At 45.8% G+C, this 22,057-nt stretch overlaps 1 protein-coding gene across 1 annotated transcript; it reads left to right on the top strand.

Annotated features, from left to right (window-relative positions):
* Positions 1-434: 434 nt before the first annotated feature.
* Positions 435-19,901, top strand: LOC142803080 ((3R)-3-hydroxyacyl-CoA dehydrogenase-like). The gene is made up of 4 exons (XM_075888189.1): positions 435-600; positions 10,276-10,395; positions 18,510-18,781; positions 19,836-19,901. The coding sequence occupies exons 1-4, from the start codon at positions 435-437 to the stop codon at positions 19,899-19,901; spliced, it is 624 nt and encodes a 207-aa protein (XP_075744304.1).
* Positions 19,902-22,057: the final 2,156 nt, after the last annotated feature.

Below are 22,057 nucleotides of genomic sequence, written 5' to 3'. Positions count from 1 at the left end.
AGTTTGAGGCTACCCCGTGTGAAATAGTCATTCAAGATTTCTTACCTGGTTTATTTCTGACAGGTAATAAGGTTGTGATTTAAGCGGACCGTTCGCTATTTGGAAAGGTCGGGCAGCTGGTTTAGCATGTTGTGTAACAGCGACTGTTCCTCTGGGTAACGTTTGAACACCTGCAACAAGACACCGGATGCGGAGGAGAATGGGGGGGGGGGGGAAGGGAAGCGGGGCAGTGCCCTTATTTTCCTCAACTATGGAGCATTTTCGAACGCACGAAGGGCCCTGAAGCTGCCCGGTCTACTAGTGCTGCCACCTCTCCTAAGCAGTTATTTACCGCAACGGATTTCGAAGCGTGAGTGATCGCCTGGTGCGAGTTAGGCTGCTTAAAAAAGTGCTGGCAGCGTGCAAGATTTTTAGCGAAGTTTATACAGTTGACGATGGCTGCAGTAGACGCGCCTTTGAAGGGACGGCTGGCCCTGGTAACAGGGGGTGCTGGTTGCATCGGTCAGGCAGTATGCCACATACTTGCGTCAAAGGGTGTCGCCGTTGTTGTCGCTGACAAAAATGTTGAGGCAGCAAAAAACTTTGTCCGATGTCTCCCAGGTGAGTTCACAACGAAGGCTTGTTATCCCGCTGAGCTGGCATGAGCTTGTGCTTTGGGACATTTACCACGCAAAACAAGCTGTAATAAAGAGCTGTGAAAGTACCCATGGTTTCATACCGAATTATATATTGAAGTACATTGCCGAGACAATTCAGCGTGTAACCTAAATTATATCGTGATGGCAGCCAGAATATTCACTGAACAGCCGAAGGTTGTCCACGTTACAGATAAGTCACTTAGAAGGAAAATTCATTTATGTTAGCATTGTCTAACTCCGAAGCGAGACTCTGGTATGTCTTTAACGAAATATTTGTTGTGTGACTGGGAACGTTAAAGACAAACAGACAGTACGGGATATGCCTTCTTTTCTTCCTTGTTGTTTCTCGCGTGACGAATATGCTGAAAGCTGTACACCAAAAATATGTTTTTACATTCGACCAAGGCAGCATATAGTGTGTACTTGCAGCTTTTCATGATGTAGTACATTGATTGCTCTACGGATCATATCTTTCCTCGCTCAGGCACATGGTTGCTTTTTTTAATTATTGCTGAGCTAACAACACCGCATGTGACATACAGCTGCCGAAAGAGACGAATGCACGACAAGCGTAAATGCGGTCGTGGGTTGCACAACTTTGCCTTCTGCTCGTGGGAAGCCTGCTGGCAACTCTGGATAAGAACCAGCAAGCCGCTGGTGCCAGTGATTGGGTTAGGTTGGCTACATTCTAGCCACACAGCCCTAATTGGGGCTTAGGGAGATTCTCGCCGCCCAGGGTGATCCACCTACTGCGTTTTTATTAAAATTGGTGCTTCATTCCTTGTTCGTAGCTGACAGCTGTTGCCTTGCAAGTGCTGGCCAGTTAAAAAAAAACAATTGGAACCAATTCGAACATTACCACTTCTTTCAATTGGTACCATTTGGGAATAATACATCATTTAGCCACTTGAACCGATTGGTTGCACGTCAATTGCGTCAAGTGGTTAAATATGTACAAATTGGGCCAGTTGAGTGTATTCCTATGGGACAAATCGGTTGAATTGAAATTGCGTCAAGTGGTACACTCAGCACTTAACCAATTGATCCAATTGACCGTATGCCAATTGGTTCAAATGGCACAGTTAGCACATTCGCCTGTAAAAGTGTTCAAGCTTGGTACCTTAGTGGTTAATCATGTCCAGGTTAAATACCAATAATCATAAAATTGGCCAGAACTTCCACAGATCTCAGATGGCATAATGGCGTACCACGTAGTTAGTTCTTTGATAGGCTCAGGACCCGCTGATCTAACAAACTTCACACAGTCAAGGAGGAGAAACTCAAAATTTATTTGAACACTTGCAGCGGGTGTTGTTATAATGCGAAAATATCCTCAGATGAGCAATGTGCTTGCGCGCATCCTTGTACACCACCTGAAAAAAATCAAGGCAATAATGACTCATTAAACATACGCAAATACAGCAAAAGTATAGCTTTACCAAATATTAATGGTGACATGAAGCCATGCGTGTTTAGCAGTGCAACGTTAAAATGACCCTTAGCCCAGTCTCAATTTGCCCATTCTGACAAGCACTCGCACAGATAATGCCGTAGGAAACTATGTAACGATTATGAATGTTTGCCGTCCATCATTTACGGTGCTTGACAAGCTGACTCGAAAAAACGGGTTTAGTCTTGTGTGCAGTGGTCGCATAGAAACGCGAAATGCAACCTTAAAGGCTACCGATTATTTTTCATTCAATACTACACTGACTGGATGTCAAATTAATTCACTAGCACATAATTACTAGCGCTTGCTGCAAAGACTAATGTGCGCCATAAGGCACAAGCATAACACAAATAATGCTCGATGCTAACCAGGATATAGCGCGCTTCGTGCATTTCATCGGATACTGCAGCAATATATACAATGGCACAGTGCTTATAATAAAGCAAACAAACACTCGGGACAAACGTTCACAAATACTGGAAATATATAAGAGCAATACTTCGATGGAAGAATCAGAGCAGAGAAACCACAGTGAGTTTCGATCAATGCTGACGAAGTGATAAGCGCAAGGTACAATCAACACAGCACTAAAAAGCCGCTCGAAGATGCTTGTCTTGACCTGTGACACTTTCTACAGATGAAAACGACCAAAAAATAAAGTGACATCTTAAAGGAGCACTGACATCAAATTTCAAGATCGAGATGTGCTCATCAATCGCTTGGTATGCGTAGGTCTTTTGGGCCAAATTTGAACGGCATCCGTCAGGTAGACGTTATTTCATTTCCATGTCAAACAGCGTAGAAAAGCTAAGGAGAAAAAACGGAAAATAGACTGCCCTGCGACAACGACACCAGTGGTACGTGTTCGGTGTGATACATTCCACAAATACCATCCTGAGTGACGATGTCCTAGTAGTAATGGCGTGTACGATCCGAGTGTTCTTATCGTGACGCCGACTGGCGCCGAAGCGCAGAAACGCACTTGTCCGTCGCGTCTGATCTTCGTCGCACCGGTTTTATTGATTTCGTGAAACTATCAAGATAAAAAAACACCTTTAAAAAGACAGCGAAAGAAAAGAGCACGATTAAACGTGTGCTTGTCGGTCAGCATGTCGGGGAATAGTTGTGAGTTGCAGGTGAGTGTCAGTCGTCTAGTTCGAAGCACGGAAAAAGCGCAATGAGGGCGTTTTTTCATATCACGTATGTGTTACAACCTAACACGACCGCAAGCTATAAAAAGTGGAACAGCGTATAATCAGATATCATCGCTAACAAGTAACACGCATGTATCGTTGAATTTTAGTTCATCTGTAGACTTTGCGTCCACGTAAAAGTGGTCATACCGTGTTAACCACGAGAGGCAGGATATGCGGGGCCATCTGGAAGTGCAAAAAAAAAACCTGGCTAGCAGGGAACGTATTATAATTCTCCGCTGATGCTCATTCGTGATAGCTATATTGCATTGATTCCTCTGCGTATACCTGAATGCTTTGCACGCCAAAAGCAACTGAGACATATGAGCGAACACGGCTGAAGCGTGCATCCTCGGGCACCTCTGCAGTGCTGCTCGTAACAGCGTCCATTTCGGAATCACAGTTCTGCAAAAAGTCGATCGAAGCAAAAATAATTCGCGACATCGCGAATTGCGGGGATTCCAAGCTCTAGACTATTGTATCGAACCCGAGTCGACACTTTGTAGGTCGACGACAGCAATAAAGGTGACAAGGTATAACTGAATGTGTCCGCCTAGCAGACGAAATGTTTGCGGAGCAGCTGAACCTGACATCACTCTTTTCTGTGGAGAAGTGGTCAGCTGTGGCGTGATCTGGAGGTGACCGGGAGGTAGATCCACTGCTGGTGCTCCCAGCGCTAAAAATGACGGGATTGCCAGCCGTTTTTCCATAGTGCCAGATCCCAGTAATATATATCAACAAAAGAGATAGTGTTTCATCTCTCAGTTGGGGTTTAGGTCTATAGCTACTCGCTGACGCAAACATTTGAGTAAATTTGATGTTAGTGCTCCTTTAATGGCACCAAGGTGCCGTTGTCTGATTGTCACCAAGGCTCTTCCCGCAAACACGGAGCACGATACAACATGCTGCACACACACACGGTGAGAGAGCAACCATGACTAGCTGCGCGCTATGTGCGAAACTGTCACAACCGTGGCCAAAACAACGATGTCATAATAATGTTTTACCATCGTCCGTAACGTTGTTTTCTGTAAATTACAGAATGCAGCAAAATACGTTATAATTTCGCATTTCTATCGGAAACCATAAAGAAAGACGCTAAGAGACTAATGCTGTTGAGATGCGGCTAAAGCTGTTAACAAAAATGCCGGCACTGTGGTGTTCGTCGCGACAACGCAAAATTCAGTGCACTCTGGTCGTGGCAGATAACGAGTGCTGATTGAAAAAAAAAGTAAACTTCGCACAGGAAAGCAAATGACCGTTACGCTTTAAACATTATACTTGCGCAACAGCTCAATGTGACGCAATGACCACTAGATTCCGTGTCGTTCGTGAACTTTATGCAGAAAACGTTGAATAAATGTTCGCTTTCTCCCAGCAAACTTTTTTCATCCATTCATGCGGTGCACATATATCTCGGCTGTAAAATGTGTGTCCTTTCTCACACGATTGAAATTAATTCACCTTACGTTAATTGACTTTATTTGAATCTTGATTGTACGTAATAATACTTACACAAGTCGCAAGTAAATGAATACGAAGCGCTTGATCACTTAAATTTGTTGATTACTTAATTGTGCACGCACACTTCCATTGAAAGTGCCTAGCATAATTGAGAACGAGTCTTTCTAATTCACCAACTGCAGTTCCGATTGAACCAAACGGTTCAGTTGGGTATTCGATTTTTCAATTGAAAGTGAGCTTCCATTTGGTTCAAGTGATATCATTTTTGTAATATCAATTGGTCCAGTTAGTGAACCCATTTCGCCCAATTAGAATTGAGAACATCATCTTGAACCGTTTGGAAATTTCAAATGGTCCTGTTGGGAATACCATTGTCCCAATTGGAAATCACTATTACCGTTTGGACCAATTGATATTTCCAAACGGTTCCAATAGTTTTTTTTTCAACTATATATAGCGAATATTCCGAAGTTTTACAGTAGCGCGTTGGATTAGTTGGGTGTTAAATTCTGTCAAAAAACCTCGCAACAAAGTCCGCCTATATGAATTAAGCCCAGAAGCGCGAGCCACGAAAACACCATGAGCCGTGTTTATATTTCCAACAAATCGGAGTGCCTTCCAAGTGCTTGTCTTGCTTCGCAATATTAGGCTTTTCGTGGTGATAAGCAATTTTCGCTTGGCTCTTTAGAAATATGTTGGCGCATTTTTTATTCTGTATATATCGGTCATGGTTTTAGCGATGCACGGGAATAGCCGGCGTGCCTTTGTATAAATATCTGCCAAGTTTTACCGTCACGTTCAGTCATATCATACAGCACGTCATATCGTACAAATGCTTAACAGCTCCTAAATAAGCCAGGCTCGTATCATACGAATAATGTGCAACGTGTGCGTAGTAGAGCGCGATGTCAAGGTTGTCTCGCGAGTGTTGGTGGTGTTTCTGCCCCAGGGGCCCAGCAACCTCTTTAGCAATAATGCAAATGAATATATTGTATTCTTCCCTCCCCCATTAATTGTTCTGTGCTATAACGATGGCTCATACGACGAACTCTCCACCCCTTCGTCAAGGCTTTCGTTCGTGTCGATCAAGTGTATACTTCGTCTTCTTTGCCTTTACGAAGAAAAATGAATTTTATGGGCCAGATATGGTAAAGCTGGTGCTTGACACTGCTTCATTTGAATAATTTTCCAAATGTCAGAAAGTACAAAAAATGCATGGTCACGCTGTATAGGTGAAACGTGTCCTTACAAAGGTAGTCGACCGTTTGTCGTGCACTGTTTCAGCAACAGCAACAAATTGCAAAGCCGCGTTAAGAACAGCAAGCAGTTCGAATCTTGCAGCGCACATCTCGAGCAGAAAGTACGCACAAATTAGCATACACAAGATGAGCGTGGACTAATAAGTGTCACAGCTTAACACTTAAAGTGCGCTGTTCAAACAGAAAGAAGGACGCACGAAACGAGCGCGTAAGTATACGCAGGTCAAGCGCGAACTAAAGCCCCTCCACGCGTCTCCACCGCTAGGTTAAGTACCGCAAGCTCGTTCTTCTCCTCTTACTTTAGACCTGTCCTCCCACCAGTGGAAACGCAGGTGCTGCCATGATGTTTGTGCTGTTTTCCGGTTCATGATCCACCCCACGGCTAGCGAAAGCTTACACCACTTGACGCGCTACCCCTCCTCATTCATGTTATTTCACCACTCGGCTGTCAACCCCGTCGGGACGCAGCAAGGTGGCATTCTTCGCGTGCTTAGAATGAAACTCGAGACAACACTTGTCGTAGGAATTAGAAAATATTTACTTTCTCACGTGTTAAGAAACAAGATAGAAGAAAAAGAGTGCAAGGAAGTAGCTCAATAACTTCCTTTCGGAAGCTCCGGAACTAGGCGGCAATGGTGGAAATATGGTTGGCGCTACTTAAAAATCGGAGGTAGAAGCGACGGAGCGGCTTTAGCGCAAACAACTGTCACAATTCTTCCGGCATTTTAAGTCAGCAGTGCGCTCCCTTTGTAAACGTGGCCGTGGCAGCGTGCGAAGTGAGCTTCTTCCTCTCCAAAATTACGAGTCTAATAAGCGTGCGCGCAAGAGAGACCCCGCTCCGTGAAGTTGGCGCTTCGTGGAGGCGACGTCTTTTAGGGTGCGCTTAACGACATTCTGTCGCGCCATCTGGCCATCGACAACGAAAACGAGGTTAAATTTAGAAACTCTGAGGACTGCGAAACGCTTTGTGGTGCAATAAATGGCTCGCCGTCAGCGCTACATACAATGTCCTATTACCTTATACATTCTGTCGTACAATGTGCTGAGTATTGGGATGTTGGTGGTTCGATTCCACCAGACAGCTAGATGCTTCCTTTCTGGTTATTTTCATTGCAGTCTCTTACTGTCTATTCGTCGACTTCACTTCCGTGACGGAAGTACGTAAGCGGAGCCTTGGTCAATCCCGGCATAACACATTTTCGGGTAAAAGAAATCGACAACGCGCTTTCCTCCGACTTGGACGACCGCATCCTGAAGGGGCCTTCCAACTCTATTCCATCCCCCATGTTTTATTCGTGAGTTGTTCTGACTGCGGTGCAGACAGACTAATTCAGCAAAAACAGCAATGATAACGGCTCGCCGTCTGAAGTTATTTGACTTGGAAAATTCAAAATACACGAAAAAACACTCCTCCTCAACTCGATATCTGTGGGATCACTTGACCACATTTCACTAGCCCATGACGTCGGAATTCTTCCCCAATAGAATAAGCTGGAAGCGCCTTCGTAAGGGAACCTTGCACTCCCTTGTTGCTTGGTTTTTTTTATTTTCTTCATTTCAAAGCCATGCTGACCTTGTCGCCACAGTAACAACCCTTGTGCCTGACGCCTGGCTTGCTAGAACGTAAGCGGGAGCTACTGCGTCGAAGCGAGGTATTTTTTGCTGTTTTACACAACATTCTGAGTCAATCCCTCCTCTAATTTGAGAAAGGAACATGGGGAAAGACCAAGACAGTGAAGTGCTGTTGACCCCTCGCGCGTTGTTCGGTGAGCCGCCCAACGAATAACAACGCTGTGCTGCACCCCTTTAACAGCGCACGTGCCGGAAGAGACAGCTCGCAAACTCCCAAAATGAAGAAGAGGGGAGAGAGAGAGAGAGATCTTTTGTATGGACATCCGACCCAGGCAAGCCGAAAATCCAGTGGCAAAATGGCAGCCAGCGTCTCTGTCGTGCTTTGTCGTCACAGTGATCTTTTTTGCTGTTGTTGTTGTAGCCGTGTTTGTTCAAGGTCCAATAAAAAGCACAGAAAAGAAAAATTAAACTGGTCAGTAACCTCAGTTTTGACCAGACACCACTATCACTTCTAACGTTACATTTATTCAATGATATGGCGGCAACCTTCCGGCGTCATTTCCACCCGCAAAGCGCTGGCGGGCGCCACTACGTGCCAAATGCAGTCGGCAGCGATGTAGTGACTTTATTGTGTGACTAAATTTGATATCAGCGATTAGACCTACGCTAAAATTATCTCCAGCTGTCAGTCTACGTAAACCACAGATAAAAATTGGCGCCTTATAGTGTTAGAGGGCCCCTTTAAGGAACATAAAATATTAATGAAGCTTATCTGTTAGCTCCGTCTCCGATAAAGGGGACTGTTGGGCATGCTACTTTACCGCCTTTATCACATATTGCAGTCGTCATCTTCTGATCTCTTGTGAACAATGTTCACACCTTGCTCGTCTGGCAATTGCTCGTCATTGCATGACAAGAGAAGCAGAATACACATCAAAATGTAATAATAATGCAGAATTGCAAGCACTACGTGTACTTTGCTGATGGTTAACAGCGGAAGGTAAAAAAAAGGTGGTGCGAGAGGAAGTGAATGGAAGCTGGCAAGAGAACAGAAGCGGGTAAGAGCATTTCTGCCTGTTCGGGGTGGAGCCACCTTCCGCTCTCGCTTGAAGTCCTGAGGAGAGGGAGGACTTGGAGGTGGACGCCATTGGCGATGGAGGCCAGGGTGAGTTAAAGGGACACTGAAGTCAACTAACAGTTTACGTCAAATCGAAAGCTCAGTGCATGACATCTAAAACTACAATAGTATCAACAACAGTGCTCTACTTACCGATAAATTAAGTAAATGCACAAGAACACCAGCGCCGCAGTAGGACATTTTCCAAAAGAGATCAGAAGAACCGCCTACAAATAATCCCTAGTAATTGATATAACTGCACTAAATAAAGAACTTTCCGTACATCAAGAGACGCAATAAAATGCTGCTTGTTCGTTTCTGTTTGATTCATGGAAAAAAGAATGGCTGGACGTTACTATACGGAATGGCGCGAGTGGTTCAAAAATTCAATTTACACGGGAGAGTGGGTGTCACCTAGCGGGGCGCAGTTGAAACAAAAAGCGCCCGCAATCTCGAAGCCATTGGCGGGAAATTGATCAATGGCCGTTGCTGCTGCTGTGGCTCCCGCTGCTTTCAGACTGCTAATACTACTAGCGCAGTAAAGCCGGGTAACGTTGCGCAGGGCAAATGTAACGTGAATCGGTCTGTTTGGTCCGCTTCTTGAGGCGGGTAATTAGAAGTGCGCTAATGCGACGCGGACCACTAGAACGTGACTTCATTTTAAAATAGGTCCCTCCTTGGCAAGAAAGTAATACTATGAAATTCATGGACTGCTATTTCAACAATCAACATCGACTTAATAGTTGCCTTTAGTGTGCCTTTAAATCTCCTATCTGGAGTACAGTCGCCAATGGCTTCGGGATCGTTGTACTAACGTGTAAATATGCGCTGTAGTGAGAAAGATTAGGAGCGCCCGGCTGCTGCGTCGCAGTATCACTCGCCTCGCACACGTGCGCACCGGTGTGCGCACTGGTTGGCCGTTGCTGTGTTCAAATAATGGAAAGTGTTTAATCGATAGATTCGACTGATTGAAGGCAGAAATCGATTACGCTTATTCAATTCACTCTTCTTTGATTTATAGTTCATCGATTTTACCAACCCTATGTGACAAAAGTATTAAGCATCCAGTTCCGCTCACACATCAGTTGTGTTAAACGAAGTTTTTTTGCCTACCCTGTGTGCATGAACACCCAGGGAATCTTCTCTTAGTACGCACAACGACAGTGCATTGAGGACTCAATATGCAGTGAGAGGACTTGTAACCAAATCGTTCGTCACGGCGCCCCTAACTGTATGGCGTCGCCGAAATAGTATACCTAATATTAGGGCCTCACTTGACGACAACTTGAAAGTGTGAGCAAGCGGAGCCTCAAGTACTCAGGCATTCATCGTGGTGCATGCTGCTTCGTTCAAGCATTGGGTAAAAGCAAGGAACAAGAGATTCGCGGCAGAGAACCAGCATGGCCTTCGGACATGGCGACTGGCAATTCACGTGGTTTAAATATTTCAAAAGTAGTGATTGCATTGTCACATGGAGCGTGCTTTTTACCGCGCTCTCTCGTGCTCCATTTCTATATTAATCGCCCGTATATCATACAAGGCAACAGGATGCAAAGAAAATGTTTCAGCCCATTGTGCGCAGGTGAAGCCAAGCACCAGGCCATGTATGTCGACGTGTCTGACCCGCTGTCCGTGGAGCAGCTATTCACCGGCATCGGGCGTTCTTTCTCGATGCCCCTTAGCATTGTGGTCCACTGCGCTGGTATATTGCGCGCAGCTTCGCTCACCGAGAGTACAGATGAACTGTTTGATGAGGTTATAAAGGTCGATCTCAAGGTAAGACATCTACTCTTGAACCTAAGTTACACTTTGGGTTTTGTGTGTATGAACTGTGTATGTAGACCCCGTGAATTTCCGCGAAAAATAGCAGAATTGCCGTATTTCCACGCAAACAAGGAACATGTAAAAGTGCGCTAATGTTGGAGGTCAAAGTGCATCGAATAATATTTTATTGTGAAATCGCATGAAGTTATAGCTTCAATCCAGCCATCGTCACAAGCTAGATGCCAAGGCCTCGCTGTCTTTGAAGTGCGTCCCTGAAATTTATCTTTTTTTGGCAAAAGCTATTATAAAATCACAACTCGGGTCACGTGCAGTTGTCCGCCGCTGCCGCTGCTGCCGCCGGTGTCCGTAATCACATCGCGCGAAACCAATGACATAGTGGTGCTTTAAACCTGAGTCTGCAGGGTGCCAGCCCAGTATTCTACCCCTGAGCTTCACCGGTGATGGCGCCTTCTTGGCAAACCTAGCACCAATGACACAGTGGGGCTCGAACCCAGGTCCGCTGGGTGCCAGCCCACTATTCTACCACTGAGATACGCTAGTGCTTGTGACTTGTGTGCAAGCTTGCCTTAGGCAGGCTTGATGTCGGGAAAGCAATCGCGTTATTACGACTTATAAAGCGTTTCAAAACCGCGTAAAAACAACCAATCGTCGCACAATGCGAATAGCATAACGAGTGGGCCGTCCAATGCTCTTACCCATTACAAATGCTTGTTCGTGTTCCCCTAATAACTGTGGCGCATACCCACTTCAGCCATAATTATTCATCGTCGTCAGGCACTGCATGAACAATTGACATGAAATTCCTTGAAAGTGTTCAGCGGATTCCACGCTTCTCAGAAGAATGACGAAAAACAGCATAGTGAGTGCCGGCCTACTACCCAAAAGAATACTGTTTTGCCCCGGTGGGTATCAAGCACGTGTGCTTGCAATAGTTACCCAATGAGTATTTAGAAAATGCTCTGAAAGGCCGCTCTTGTAGCTTTTGCTGTGACTGTGCTGCGCCTACCGCGCAGTGCTGGATTTCTTTACAACGGCCGAAAACTGGGCACTTGGCGTCGCATTCGAACATTTGGTAATGCTGCAGCCCACCATAGTCGAACTTTTCTTTGGTATGTTACAAACCTGTCTCCCGCTGCGAAGTTGGTTTTTTTCTGTATGAAGAATGCCACACCTCTAGCAAGTCGCAGGGTCCGCGGTCCATATCTTTCCAAACAAAAGCAGCCAGCTGTATATTTTGTCATTTTGGCTTCCTCGTCTAATTGTGACATCTGTGCAATGCAACACGTTTTTCCTTTAATATATGACGATGCCGATGAACTCTGTTCACGCGGAAAGACGATTCGAGTGGGAAAATTGCAGCCACAAGCGTCACTATCTTAGTTAAGGAAGTATTGTCACCGAGGCTCTGTGACAAGTTTATTTCCTTTAACACAAGAAAAACGGGTTTAGGAACCGAAACTGTTTGATGTACAAACTGTTACTTGCAGCATATCATTTTGCAGATTCTTGGTTGCCTGTTTGCAAAATTTTACGTTTTCTTTGGCATAAAGTTAGGTTAGAAATTTTAGTCTCGTTTTTGCAGGTTAACGGCAATACAAATATTATAACTTCAGTGACGTCCTCGTTTCGATACGGTTATATTGGCTGTTTGTGCTACGAATGAACCAAGCGGAGGTGCTTGAATGGGTCATGACACCCAATTTTCAGCCATAATCTGTGTTGTGTGGGCTGTTCTTGTACGTTTACAGACAAGCTGGCGAACTCAGAGCAAATTTCGTCGAGCCGTTCATTTATAATCGAATAATTTCATAAATGAGTGAGCAGCCAGAGAGTCTGGCAACACCGGTGAGCTCGCTAGCCATGACGTCATGAACCACTTGCTGGGCCAACGCCTCCTCCATTTAGATGCCTGCCACGTGAGGACAAAAACAGCTGCCACACCATTTCCCTCCTTTATTTTCGATTATTGTTGGTCTTAAGCGCCACCTGTGGCGAACGGTGCAACAACTCGACATTTTGCATGGCCTCCGAAATAGTCGTGTATAGTTGCTGATCTCAAATAACTCTCGACTGATGTGCCCCTAGACACCACAAATAAAAAACGCCGTGATAATAGTTTGGGTCGCGAACGCCTTTGCGCGGCGCTTGCTCAAAACTGAAGGCAGGACGGCTCCGCTGGAAACACGAGCCCTTCATCAGGAATCTTAATAAAGGAGGCGTTGGCTGGGCGAGCTGCTGTACGGTCTGCATTCTGGAGGACGATGGTGTTCCTCACTTTCAATCGAACTTTTTCTGCATTGTTCAACTTGCCACTGGAACAAAATGACTTTCAGGGGTTGAAGCAATGCCACCGCGTCACTCATGTAGCGCTGGTATACTTGCAGCAAGCAAATTGAGAGGTCAAAAAGTGTACTGTGATTCTGCAATGCATATGCCGTTTGTCACTATGAATATATATTTATTTGAACTCCTCGCAGGCAGTCGCATGATTGAGCATCACACTTGCGATTTTTTTTACCGGAACTGAATACAATCGGGAGAGTTTAAACACATATTCTGCCGAAATGCATTTCGTGAGTAACCCGATTGCCGCACTGACATGCCGTTCACCTCTGCTTTTCACATAAGCCGCACGCAGCAGCCGATGGGAAAACAACGGTCGCACCAGGCAGCATTGCTACGACCACTTATTACATTCTGCCCCTAAACTCGTACATGCACGTAAGCTGGCCCACAATAATCTGCAAGCTTTGCCAGTTCCATGGCGCTAAGTAACACTTGCTCACGAATGCAACGTAGATGGACCCTCGTATCCGAAGCTCGCTTTTCAACCTCACACGCGTAAAAATAGCTACTTATCATTGCGGAAAGGCGTCTGCCTCAACGGTGAGGTTGTGGGCTCCTTAGTTCACACCGTCTTCGACGCTTTCTTCGTCACTTGGGCTGGTAGCGATGGAGTCGACGTCAAAATGCTCGATGTACGCGACGTCATCATAAATTATGATGGCGCCAGTAACACACCGCAACACTTGCAACCCACTGACAGATGTGGACCACGCGGCAAGCAACACTGGCAACACCGACCGCGTGAAGAAGGTGCTATTTCGTAGCAGACGACGACACTGCTTCTTCGGCTTGTGGCGTCATGCAGGTCATGTCGAAACGGCTGTCATCGGTGTTTGGAGGAGTTTACAGCCGATGACTTCTACGGCTTATTTTGGACTCCAACTATTTATTATAGTTTTCACACGTGTACAAGCATATTTATCCCTCTACCTTTGGGTTTCATCGAAAAACGTCTATTCTTGGGTGACCATGTCGTGACACAGTTGATGTGCCACGGCACAGCTGCTTCGCACAAATGACGTCAGTATGCCTAGCAGCTGGAGCCGAGCCTTTAGTCGTTCATGTAATACCGAGTTTCTTGTTCATTTTTTCTTATTCATGTTCCAGTTTTGTTCTCTTTCATTGCGTAGAGGTTTTATTTTTGTTTAGTTTGGTTTGTTTTATTGTATCGCACGTTTTGCTTCCTTGTTTTTGAATTTTATATGTTTTAACTCGCTCCACTCTGTAATGCTTCAGCTATTGATGGTTACAAAATTAAAGAATAAATAAATGAACACATGTGTAATAAGTGAAGACCAAGCGTCAAGCCATCGTTGCCTCGGAAACACAATCGCTCGCCTACAGGTGCTACATATTGAGCAATGGTACTGTCTTTGTTCACATTGTCGCATCTACTGTACTGACCTAATGTCGCTGCGAACAAGGTCAAAGTTAACAACAGAGCGCCGTGCTAGTCCTCCTTGCTCAAGGACAGCTCAGGTATTTATCTACTTTTACACATATAAATACATGAACTTTTTTCAGTGCTGCTAAGAAGATAATGCATAGAGATAAGCTTACGAATGAAGTGGTGGACCGTGGCTTGCCCGGGGGCATGGGAGAAATGTTTTTGAGGGGAAGGGGGTCGCGAAGGGCAGCTTCTTGATCTGAAGTGGGGGCCAGGCAGGAAAATGTGGTTCAGTGTCATTCTTGTTCTGTATGTCATGGCGAAAAAAAGTGGGAGGGGGGGGGGGGGGGAACTGGTTCGTTTGCAGCACTCCCCAGAAAAATGAACGAGTATCACCTCGCGCGCCCGCCTACCGCGAGAGGGCACGGATTCTGGCGGTGGCGGACACCGCGGCAGAAAGCAGAGGACACGGAATTCCAGCATGCGCATGTTTTTTTTTTTTCGCGCACGTGAGAGAATCACCGCAATCATCTCCTGGCTGAACTGAAGGAATCTATTTTTGTTACTGCATTTATTTATGTCCCATTTACGAAGAAAAGCATGGCAACTGTGGCATTTTCCTGTAAAGTGGTATCGATTCGTATCTGGCAGTATTACTTTTTTTCATTACGGTTTGTTTTGCCTCGGTGAATAATACTTCGACTTGAAAAATATAGAGGCATTTTAGCATCCCTCCTTCTCGGAGACCTACATAGGGAAAACTGGGCTAATTATCGTCATTGAATAGTATTGCTTTCCTATCATGTCTCATAATTTTACTGTTATATCGCGTACGAAAATTTATGAGGTGGTTAACCGAAGCGCTGTTATGCTCTAGATAACTAAGTGCCCTGTTCATGTCATTGAAGTAAGGCAGGTGAGAAGTAGTTTTGCCAGAATAGTGTAAAAGTTTTTGATTGGCCGACCTACATTCACTCCCCAAGTTTTAACAGTGAAAGTGCCTGAGTTGGGATCGTATCCGTTTTCGTCATCCGAACTTTGATTATGTTTTCGTACCGCTATGGCAATATCGGTACCCTCGACTGCATCCAAATCAAAGGGTCAAACATGTAGCATAGCAGCGTCTTTCTAATGAAAACTAAGTATTCGTCGAGGCAGGCTACTGAAGAAAAGAAGTGCAAATTGTCACTGCTATGTAACCCTAAAGCGTGGCAGTTTGGGCTAGTTGGTATGACATGACGATAGTTACAGCGAGAGAACTTCTTGTCTCTTTGTCGTCGTTCTGTTCTCGCGCTACAGCTATCGTCATGCTATGTAACACTGCTGTATTTCATACCAGGTGCATCAAACTCTGAGCGCGTGTTCTGTACTTATTGAGCAAGCAAAACATTCCGATGTTCGTTCTTAAAGTGCCCAACGTACTCACTGAACAGCGTAAAATTCACATTGCGTATGTGCGACCCTAAGTGACCAAAATGTGCCTGTAACCAGCCCATGGTCGTCGCAGAACCAGCAAGGTCCAGTCTACACATAGCCTAGACGCGTGGCAACCGCCTGCACTTTCCACCCTGTATCCTGCTTCTGCGGCTCGGTGGGAGGATTCTTGAAGCGATGTTATAATGAAAAGCAGCGCCGATCCTAGAAAATATAAAAAGCAACTCTTCTATTCGAGTGTAACCCGTGAGCATAGAGCGCGGCTCTCTTCTGACTTCGCTTGTTGATAGGGCTGTAAGTTTTTTTTTTTTTTGTCATTGCCTTGCCTACTAAACAGCCTGCAAACTCTGAAGCACAGTGAGATTACAGCACATATGGATCTCCTACAGATGCATCGCAATTTATAAGTGCTCTATTAAGGCTGCTTCACATGCCGCGATTGCAGCGAAAAAAAAAAAACGTTCGGTTCGCTTCAATCGCTTTGTTCGCAGCCGTCGCTAATTGCGGTTTCGTTTCACATGGACCGCGAATGATCCCCAATTTTCGCTCTGCGACTGGAGCAGCGAGTTCTCGCCACCACTCAATGTGACAGACCCGCATTTTATGTAATAATATGTGCATTATGATATCATGAAGTTACCGTCAACGGTAACGAAGTGCCGGCTTGTTTCGTCATTTAAGAGCACTTCCCAGTCTGAATTCATTTTAAAATGGCCAGCAGCCGCCATTACCAAAACAAACACGTCGACTCTACTTCGACGGCTCTGCCGGACCAGCCCTATTTCGACGGGTCTCGACCAAAAATCGCTCCCACCACTGCGAACAGAGCGAAAATTTCCAACATGTTGAAAGCTCGCCGCGGACCGCTGCGGCGGGACCGAACTGCCCCCCCCCCCCCTTTTTTTTTTGCTGCGAGCGAATTCGCAGTTTGAAAATTGCTACTTTTTGTGTGTTGTGAAACAGCCTTATGGGCGGCGCAAATCTGCAGAAAAATAAGTGTCAATTTGAAAATATATATGCCCAAACATGGACTTTCTCTCATATTCCCCCGATATTCTCAAATGAGCGCGAAGCTGTATAAAAGCACGAAACCATTTTTTTTCTCGCCACATGCAAGCTTCGCCAACAGCGCGGCAGCCGTTTGGATGGATGGATGCTATGAGCGTCCCCTTTATAACGGGGTGGTGACAAGTATGCCACCAGGCTCGACAAAAAAAAAAACCTTTTTTCTTTTTTGATGTTGGCCTAATGCCTCTACTTCGATAAATTCTATCTTAATGGAAAAAAAGGAAAATTTTCAGCTTAAGTTCTCTGCCATTTACGGCACACTGTCCATATTTTATTTTTCCAATATTTATTTTTGTCCTTTCTCTCTAATTTTCTGCCACCAATACTCTAACCGTCTCTTACTTATTTCAATCGCGGGTGTGTTCAGCTTTCCATTGTTGTCCCTAAAACCCAAGGCTTCCTGTAGGCTCGTGCCCAAACGTACACCTGGGTGGATATCTCCACATTCAATCAGAACATGCTCCGCCGTTTCCTTATCTTTCCCGCAGCATGTGCATTGTTCTTCTTCTTTACTGAATCTTGCTTTATAACTACGCGTTCTAAGGCAACCCGATCTCGCTTCAAACAGTAAAGCGCTTCCCCTTGAATTATCGTAAAATGCCTCCCTCCTTATTTCATTTTTGCCCTTTCGGTAGTTACTCAAAGCCGGTTTTTTCTCCATAGCTGCCATCCAGTGAATCCTCTCCGCAACATGAATCCTCTTTCGACAACATGAAGGAGCGCCGCGTTGCGGAGAAAAGAGCGGACCATGCCCACCTCTGGAAACACGCGCTGTCCATGCGATTAGAACGGCCGGGAAGAAACCGGCCGCGCGCCTGCCATCTCGGAGGCCATGGCCTCGCTAGCAATAAGGGATCAGTTACAACGTGGGGTTTTACTTGCGAAAGTTACGACAAGATTACGAGGCATTCGGTAATGAATGGCTCTAGAAATTCAACCATCTGGTGTTCTTGCACGGGCAAGGGCCTCACAAAATACACAGGCTTCAGCTCCATCTAAATGCTACCGCCGCGGCCAAGGTCGGAGCTGTGACCCTACGGTCAACAAACGAGCACCGTACGTAGCTCGATACTGCACTGCCGAAAGAGAGAGTAAGCAAATGAACGTTTTAAGCGATGTGTCATTGTGGTTCTATTGCTTTAGTCGCTCTTTCGTTTTGGTGTATTGCACTGTTAATTGGTTGTATCTTATTATGGAGCAACGCAAGTATGAATCTTCCAAAAATCAGCGTATAACAAGCGCTTGATAGGTAACACTCATAGTGTGTTTGCTTCCTTGTGCTTGCCTTGTTATCGCCCCATGTGGCATTGTATGCACTTCCACCTTCTCGGAGATTACTTTTAGCTCCTCGCTACGCATTCTCCACACATGCACTGCAATACTTATAATTTATTGGTTCTATCTCGCAATTTCACAGCTCCCTATTCATGTCGACACTTTTCTTTCTTGTATTACCCAGCTCCGCAGGAACAAGTTCACTCCATTTTTCATGTCACGCTAGTACTGAACACGTAGCGTTTGTTTTCGTCACTAAATAAAAATTTTGTTTAATCGTTCGGCAAATCACAGCATTTAAGGTTATTCTAACAATGGGACGTCTGTAAAAACACAAATAGTTCAGGTGATTGCTCGAAGAGGCGTTAGAATGAGCCGTGCATGTGACGAACATATTCTTGGGCTGTATGGCATCTTGCAGGTATATATAGGAGAACTCTACATGCCTTTTTCAGGGCACCTTCTTGGTGAACCGCGCAGCATGTCAAGATATGCTGTGATCTGATCGGATATTCCCGCAGGTGGTGGTGCCATCGTGAACATATCCAGCCTCGCAGCTAAGTGCGGCTCCTCGCAGTCTTGCGCATACGCCGCTGCCACCGCTGGTATCGTGGCTCTGACCAAGTCGGCAGCTTTAGAACTGGCGACGCACGGCATTCGTTGCAACGTAGTGATACCCGGCTGGGTGGAGTCGCCCTTCATGGCTATCGCTAATGAAAACAGCAAGTCCGCAGTTGTGTCGGCCACACAGCTCAAGAGGACCGCCCAGCCAAAGGAGATAGCGGAGGCCATCGTAATTTTGTGCTCGCCATCAGCAAGCTCCTATATTACGGGGTCTGTTCTTGAGGTAACCGGAGGATTTAAGATGTGAACTTTTCACTATGAGCCGGGGAATAAATAATAACTTTACTTTAATAAAATTGTTGAGTACCCATTGACATTGCGTGACCTCTTGAGGTTTGGCTTTTACGATACTTACTGGTGTAAAGTCGTAATAGGGAGGATGTAGGCAATAGTGTGATTAGCGTATTACAACCGCACAAAGATAGTGTAAGCTGTCTCCAAGTATGCTGAGAAGTTCGAAAGTATGGATGCGTTCATTGCAGTTGATATGCCTGAATTGACAATAAAGCTAAATTCATTAAATATGGCACTTTTTGATGATCTATTTTCTGCATAGCTCGGTTTATTGCAACGCGCGCTGAAGCATACGTGGTGATACGACTCTAATCTAAGCTCTGAGATTCCTGCTAAACTAGATAAAAGATGTTCACAAATCGGATAGAGCCTGCTTTTCTACGGTGGTAAAATATAAAAACAGCTGGGCAAATTGAAGTAAGCGAGATGCCATTCTCCATCGTAGGCAACGCGGCCAAGCTCGGGAAGTCGCTGGCGCATTCCCCGGGATAGACGAGGGCATGGTTGCGTATTGTGTGCTATCATTCTTTAGCTTCTCCATGCACGTGTTGATTACATGAGAATTCAAAATCGGCAGTTATTGCTGTCTTTGGGAAGCCAGGCTTGTTTTCCTGCAATAGATGAACAGCCGCCAAGTCTGTGTAGAGCGTGAGAAGTCGGTTTGTGCTCTGCGGGGCAACACGTTGAGGCCGTTGATGGCTCTGGCATGGTCAGCCTGACTACTAGGCCACGCATGCTCCTGATAGACTACTTTAGGGTTTCACCCCGCAGGGCAAAAACTATGGACCATCTCCCCGAAGGAAACTTGGTGTAGCGTTTACTCGAGTAAACGTTTGTTTGTAACGCAAAAACACGGGAAGCGGGACGCATTGAAGACGCTTGCGCTCGGCTTCCTTGGCTCGTGTCTCATTGGTGTTACCCACGCGCAGGCTCCGTACAGTCGAGTTCGCGGCTACCCTGGCACCACCTGCCATAGCAACGGGAAAGAAGTGTGACAGTGGGCTGCGGCTCGGCCAGCTCTTTCCCCGTGCAACGCCGACAGTGAAATGTACGGCTGAGGCTATTTGGCTGTTTCTCCTTACTCTGATGCGTTTTGGGGTAGTGCAATGACTTCTGCTTCAGGGGCAAGTGTCAGAAGGGGTGCAGGTGTGAAGAAAAACCCCTGCAACTGGCGATACTGCTGTGTCAAAGACTGCCATAATCACGAATTTCAGCCCCTAATTAAGTTCGATTGGTTTCCTGTCAAGTTATTCATATGTTGTGATGTATAATGCCTCAACGGCGCAGTGTTTGAAAGTGCGCATCGCTTCCTGTTTGCAGCTTCAATACCCTCCTCGACGTTGACGGCTATCCTTGTCAAGCTGAAAGACAATAATAAAGCTAATTAGTTCTCTTGTGGTAAGTTTAGGCAAGCTCAGAATGATTGGCATTACAGTAATTCCCAGGAAAGGTCGAGTTCACTAATGACTCAAAGCACTCGAAACTATGTCAATATAAACGTAGCTGAAATGTTTTGCGTATAAGAGTGCAAGTTGATTATCTAAAAACATAATCCACGCGAAACGCTAATAAAGTGCTCAAAAATAAAAAGACGGAGTTTGTCTCACTTGCCGCGCGAAGCTATTTGTCTTTTCGCCGATCAGGTCTGAAGTTAAGTCCCGCTTTTGTATACAGAATTAGCTGTGATAGCTATAGGCCGCTTCCAACTGCTTGTACACCGCAGAAGTTTTCGTCTAGTGACGCATCAGACGACACCGACGTAATGCCAAAGTGCTCACAAGGATGGATTTTCGCGGTGGCGCACAGCCAGCTGTAATCAAAATAGCACCTGATTCATGGATGAAATTTTTCAAGTTCGATCGAACGTAGTCCTTGCCTCACGCGCCAACAATCTGAATCAAGATATTTTACTTCTCTGGTCATTACTGTGCCGACAACGTCCTATGATCGTGAGCCGCGGATCTCAGTCGACTGCAAACAGATTGTGCAAAATCACAATGCAAAGTTACCTTGCTATGTTCGCTTCATATTAAAGTGTTTATTCATCTAAAAAGACAGTGTTCCAAAGCCGCTGTGTCCAACACGTCGCAGTAAATTGAGGCATGCATCGCCACCAAAGGCGTCGATTAAAACTTGGTCCAACTATTCATAACGCAACGTTTTCAAGGTGGCAGTTTAGTCACTTCAATTTTAGTGTCACAATATTTGTTACTCACGTGCAGGATGACTTTGCAGAGCTGATTTACCTGCTGAAAGCGCCTCTTTGCGTAACGTCCAAACCACCACGTCTCTCACGTCACGTACATGTGAAGCGGCATGCAGCATGTCCCCGCTTTTTAACGCGGCACCGTGAAACTAGTCGCTTATTTCTTGAATAGGTGGAAGCCCCCCGAAAAGTATCTGAAATATTACCAAATAGGGGCGAGTCTTGAGTCGTCGCGCACACAAAAAACGTCTGATTGTGGGCTTACAAGCAGAGATGCGTGCGTACTTTTGGATTTCCCGCCTTCTCAATGTCACGCTGCTCTCCATGGGTGGAGCTGAACGCCGTGGCGCCGCTCCTGCTCAGCAGCGCCGCCTGCTCACTGTACGGAGCCTAATCTCGAACGAAATTGGTGTTCTTGACTCGCACCTCGTCGGTGTCGCTGGTGTGCCACTGCCGACGCTTGCTTTTGGCTTCACTAGCTCGCACCTCGTCGGTGATGACGTCACCATTACATACTCGATCAGCTTCGCTAACCCTCGTAACGCAGGCGACAGCCGGAGAAGGTACGCGCACACTAGTGGGAGGCATGCCGCGACGGCGTCCCACCCGTCGGCGCCATCGCGCGGCAGGCAACCGCGCGCTGTCCACGTTGCCGGCGCCGCGAGATTCTCGAGGCGCGCCGCGTGATGGATGGATAGATGGATATGGCTGTACCTTTTAGATCGAGCGGTGGCTAGCGCCACCAAGCCACAATATTTGATGAACCAAAAGCTAGATTTTTTTTCCTTAAATAGTGAGGTTGAGGGTTAGTACTTTGCAGTGAAGGGTTTTTTTTCACTCGTGCCTTGATTTTATTTATTTATTTATTTCGACATACTGCCAATCCCATCAGGGATTTTAGCAGGAAGGGCGTGAACATAAAAATTCGAATAAGTACACAATAAA

Source organism: Rhipicephalus microplus, chromosome 3 (genome assembly GCF_043290135.1).
Source record: "Rhipicephalus microplus isolate Deutch F79 chromosome 3, USDA_Rmic, whole genome shotgun sequence".
NCBI lineage: Eukaryota > Metazoa > Arthropoda > Arachnida > Ixodida > Ixodidae > Rhipicephalus > Rhipicephalus microplus.
This window is presented reverse-complemented; position numbering and strand designations above follow the sequence as displayed.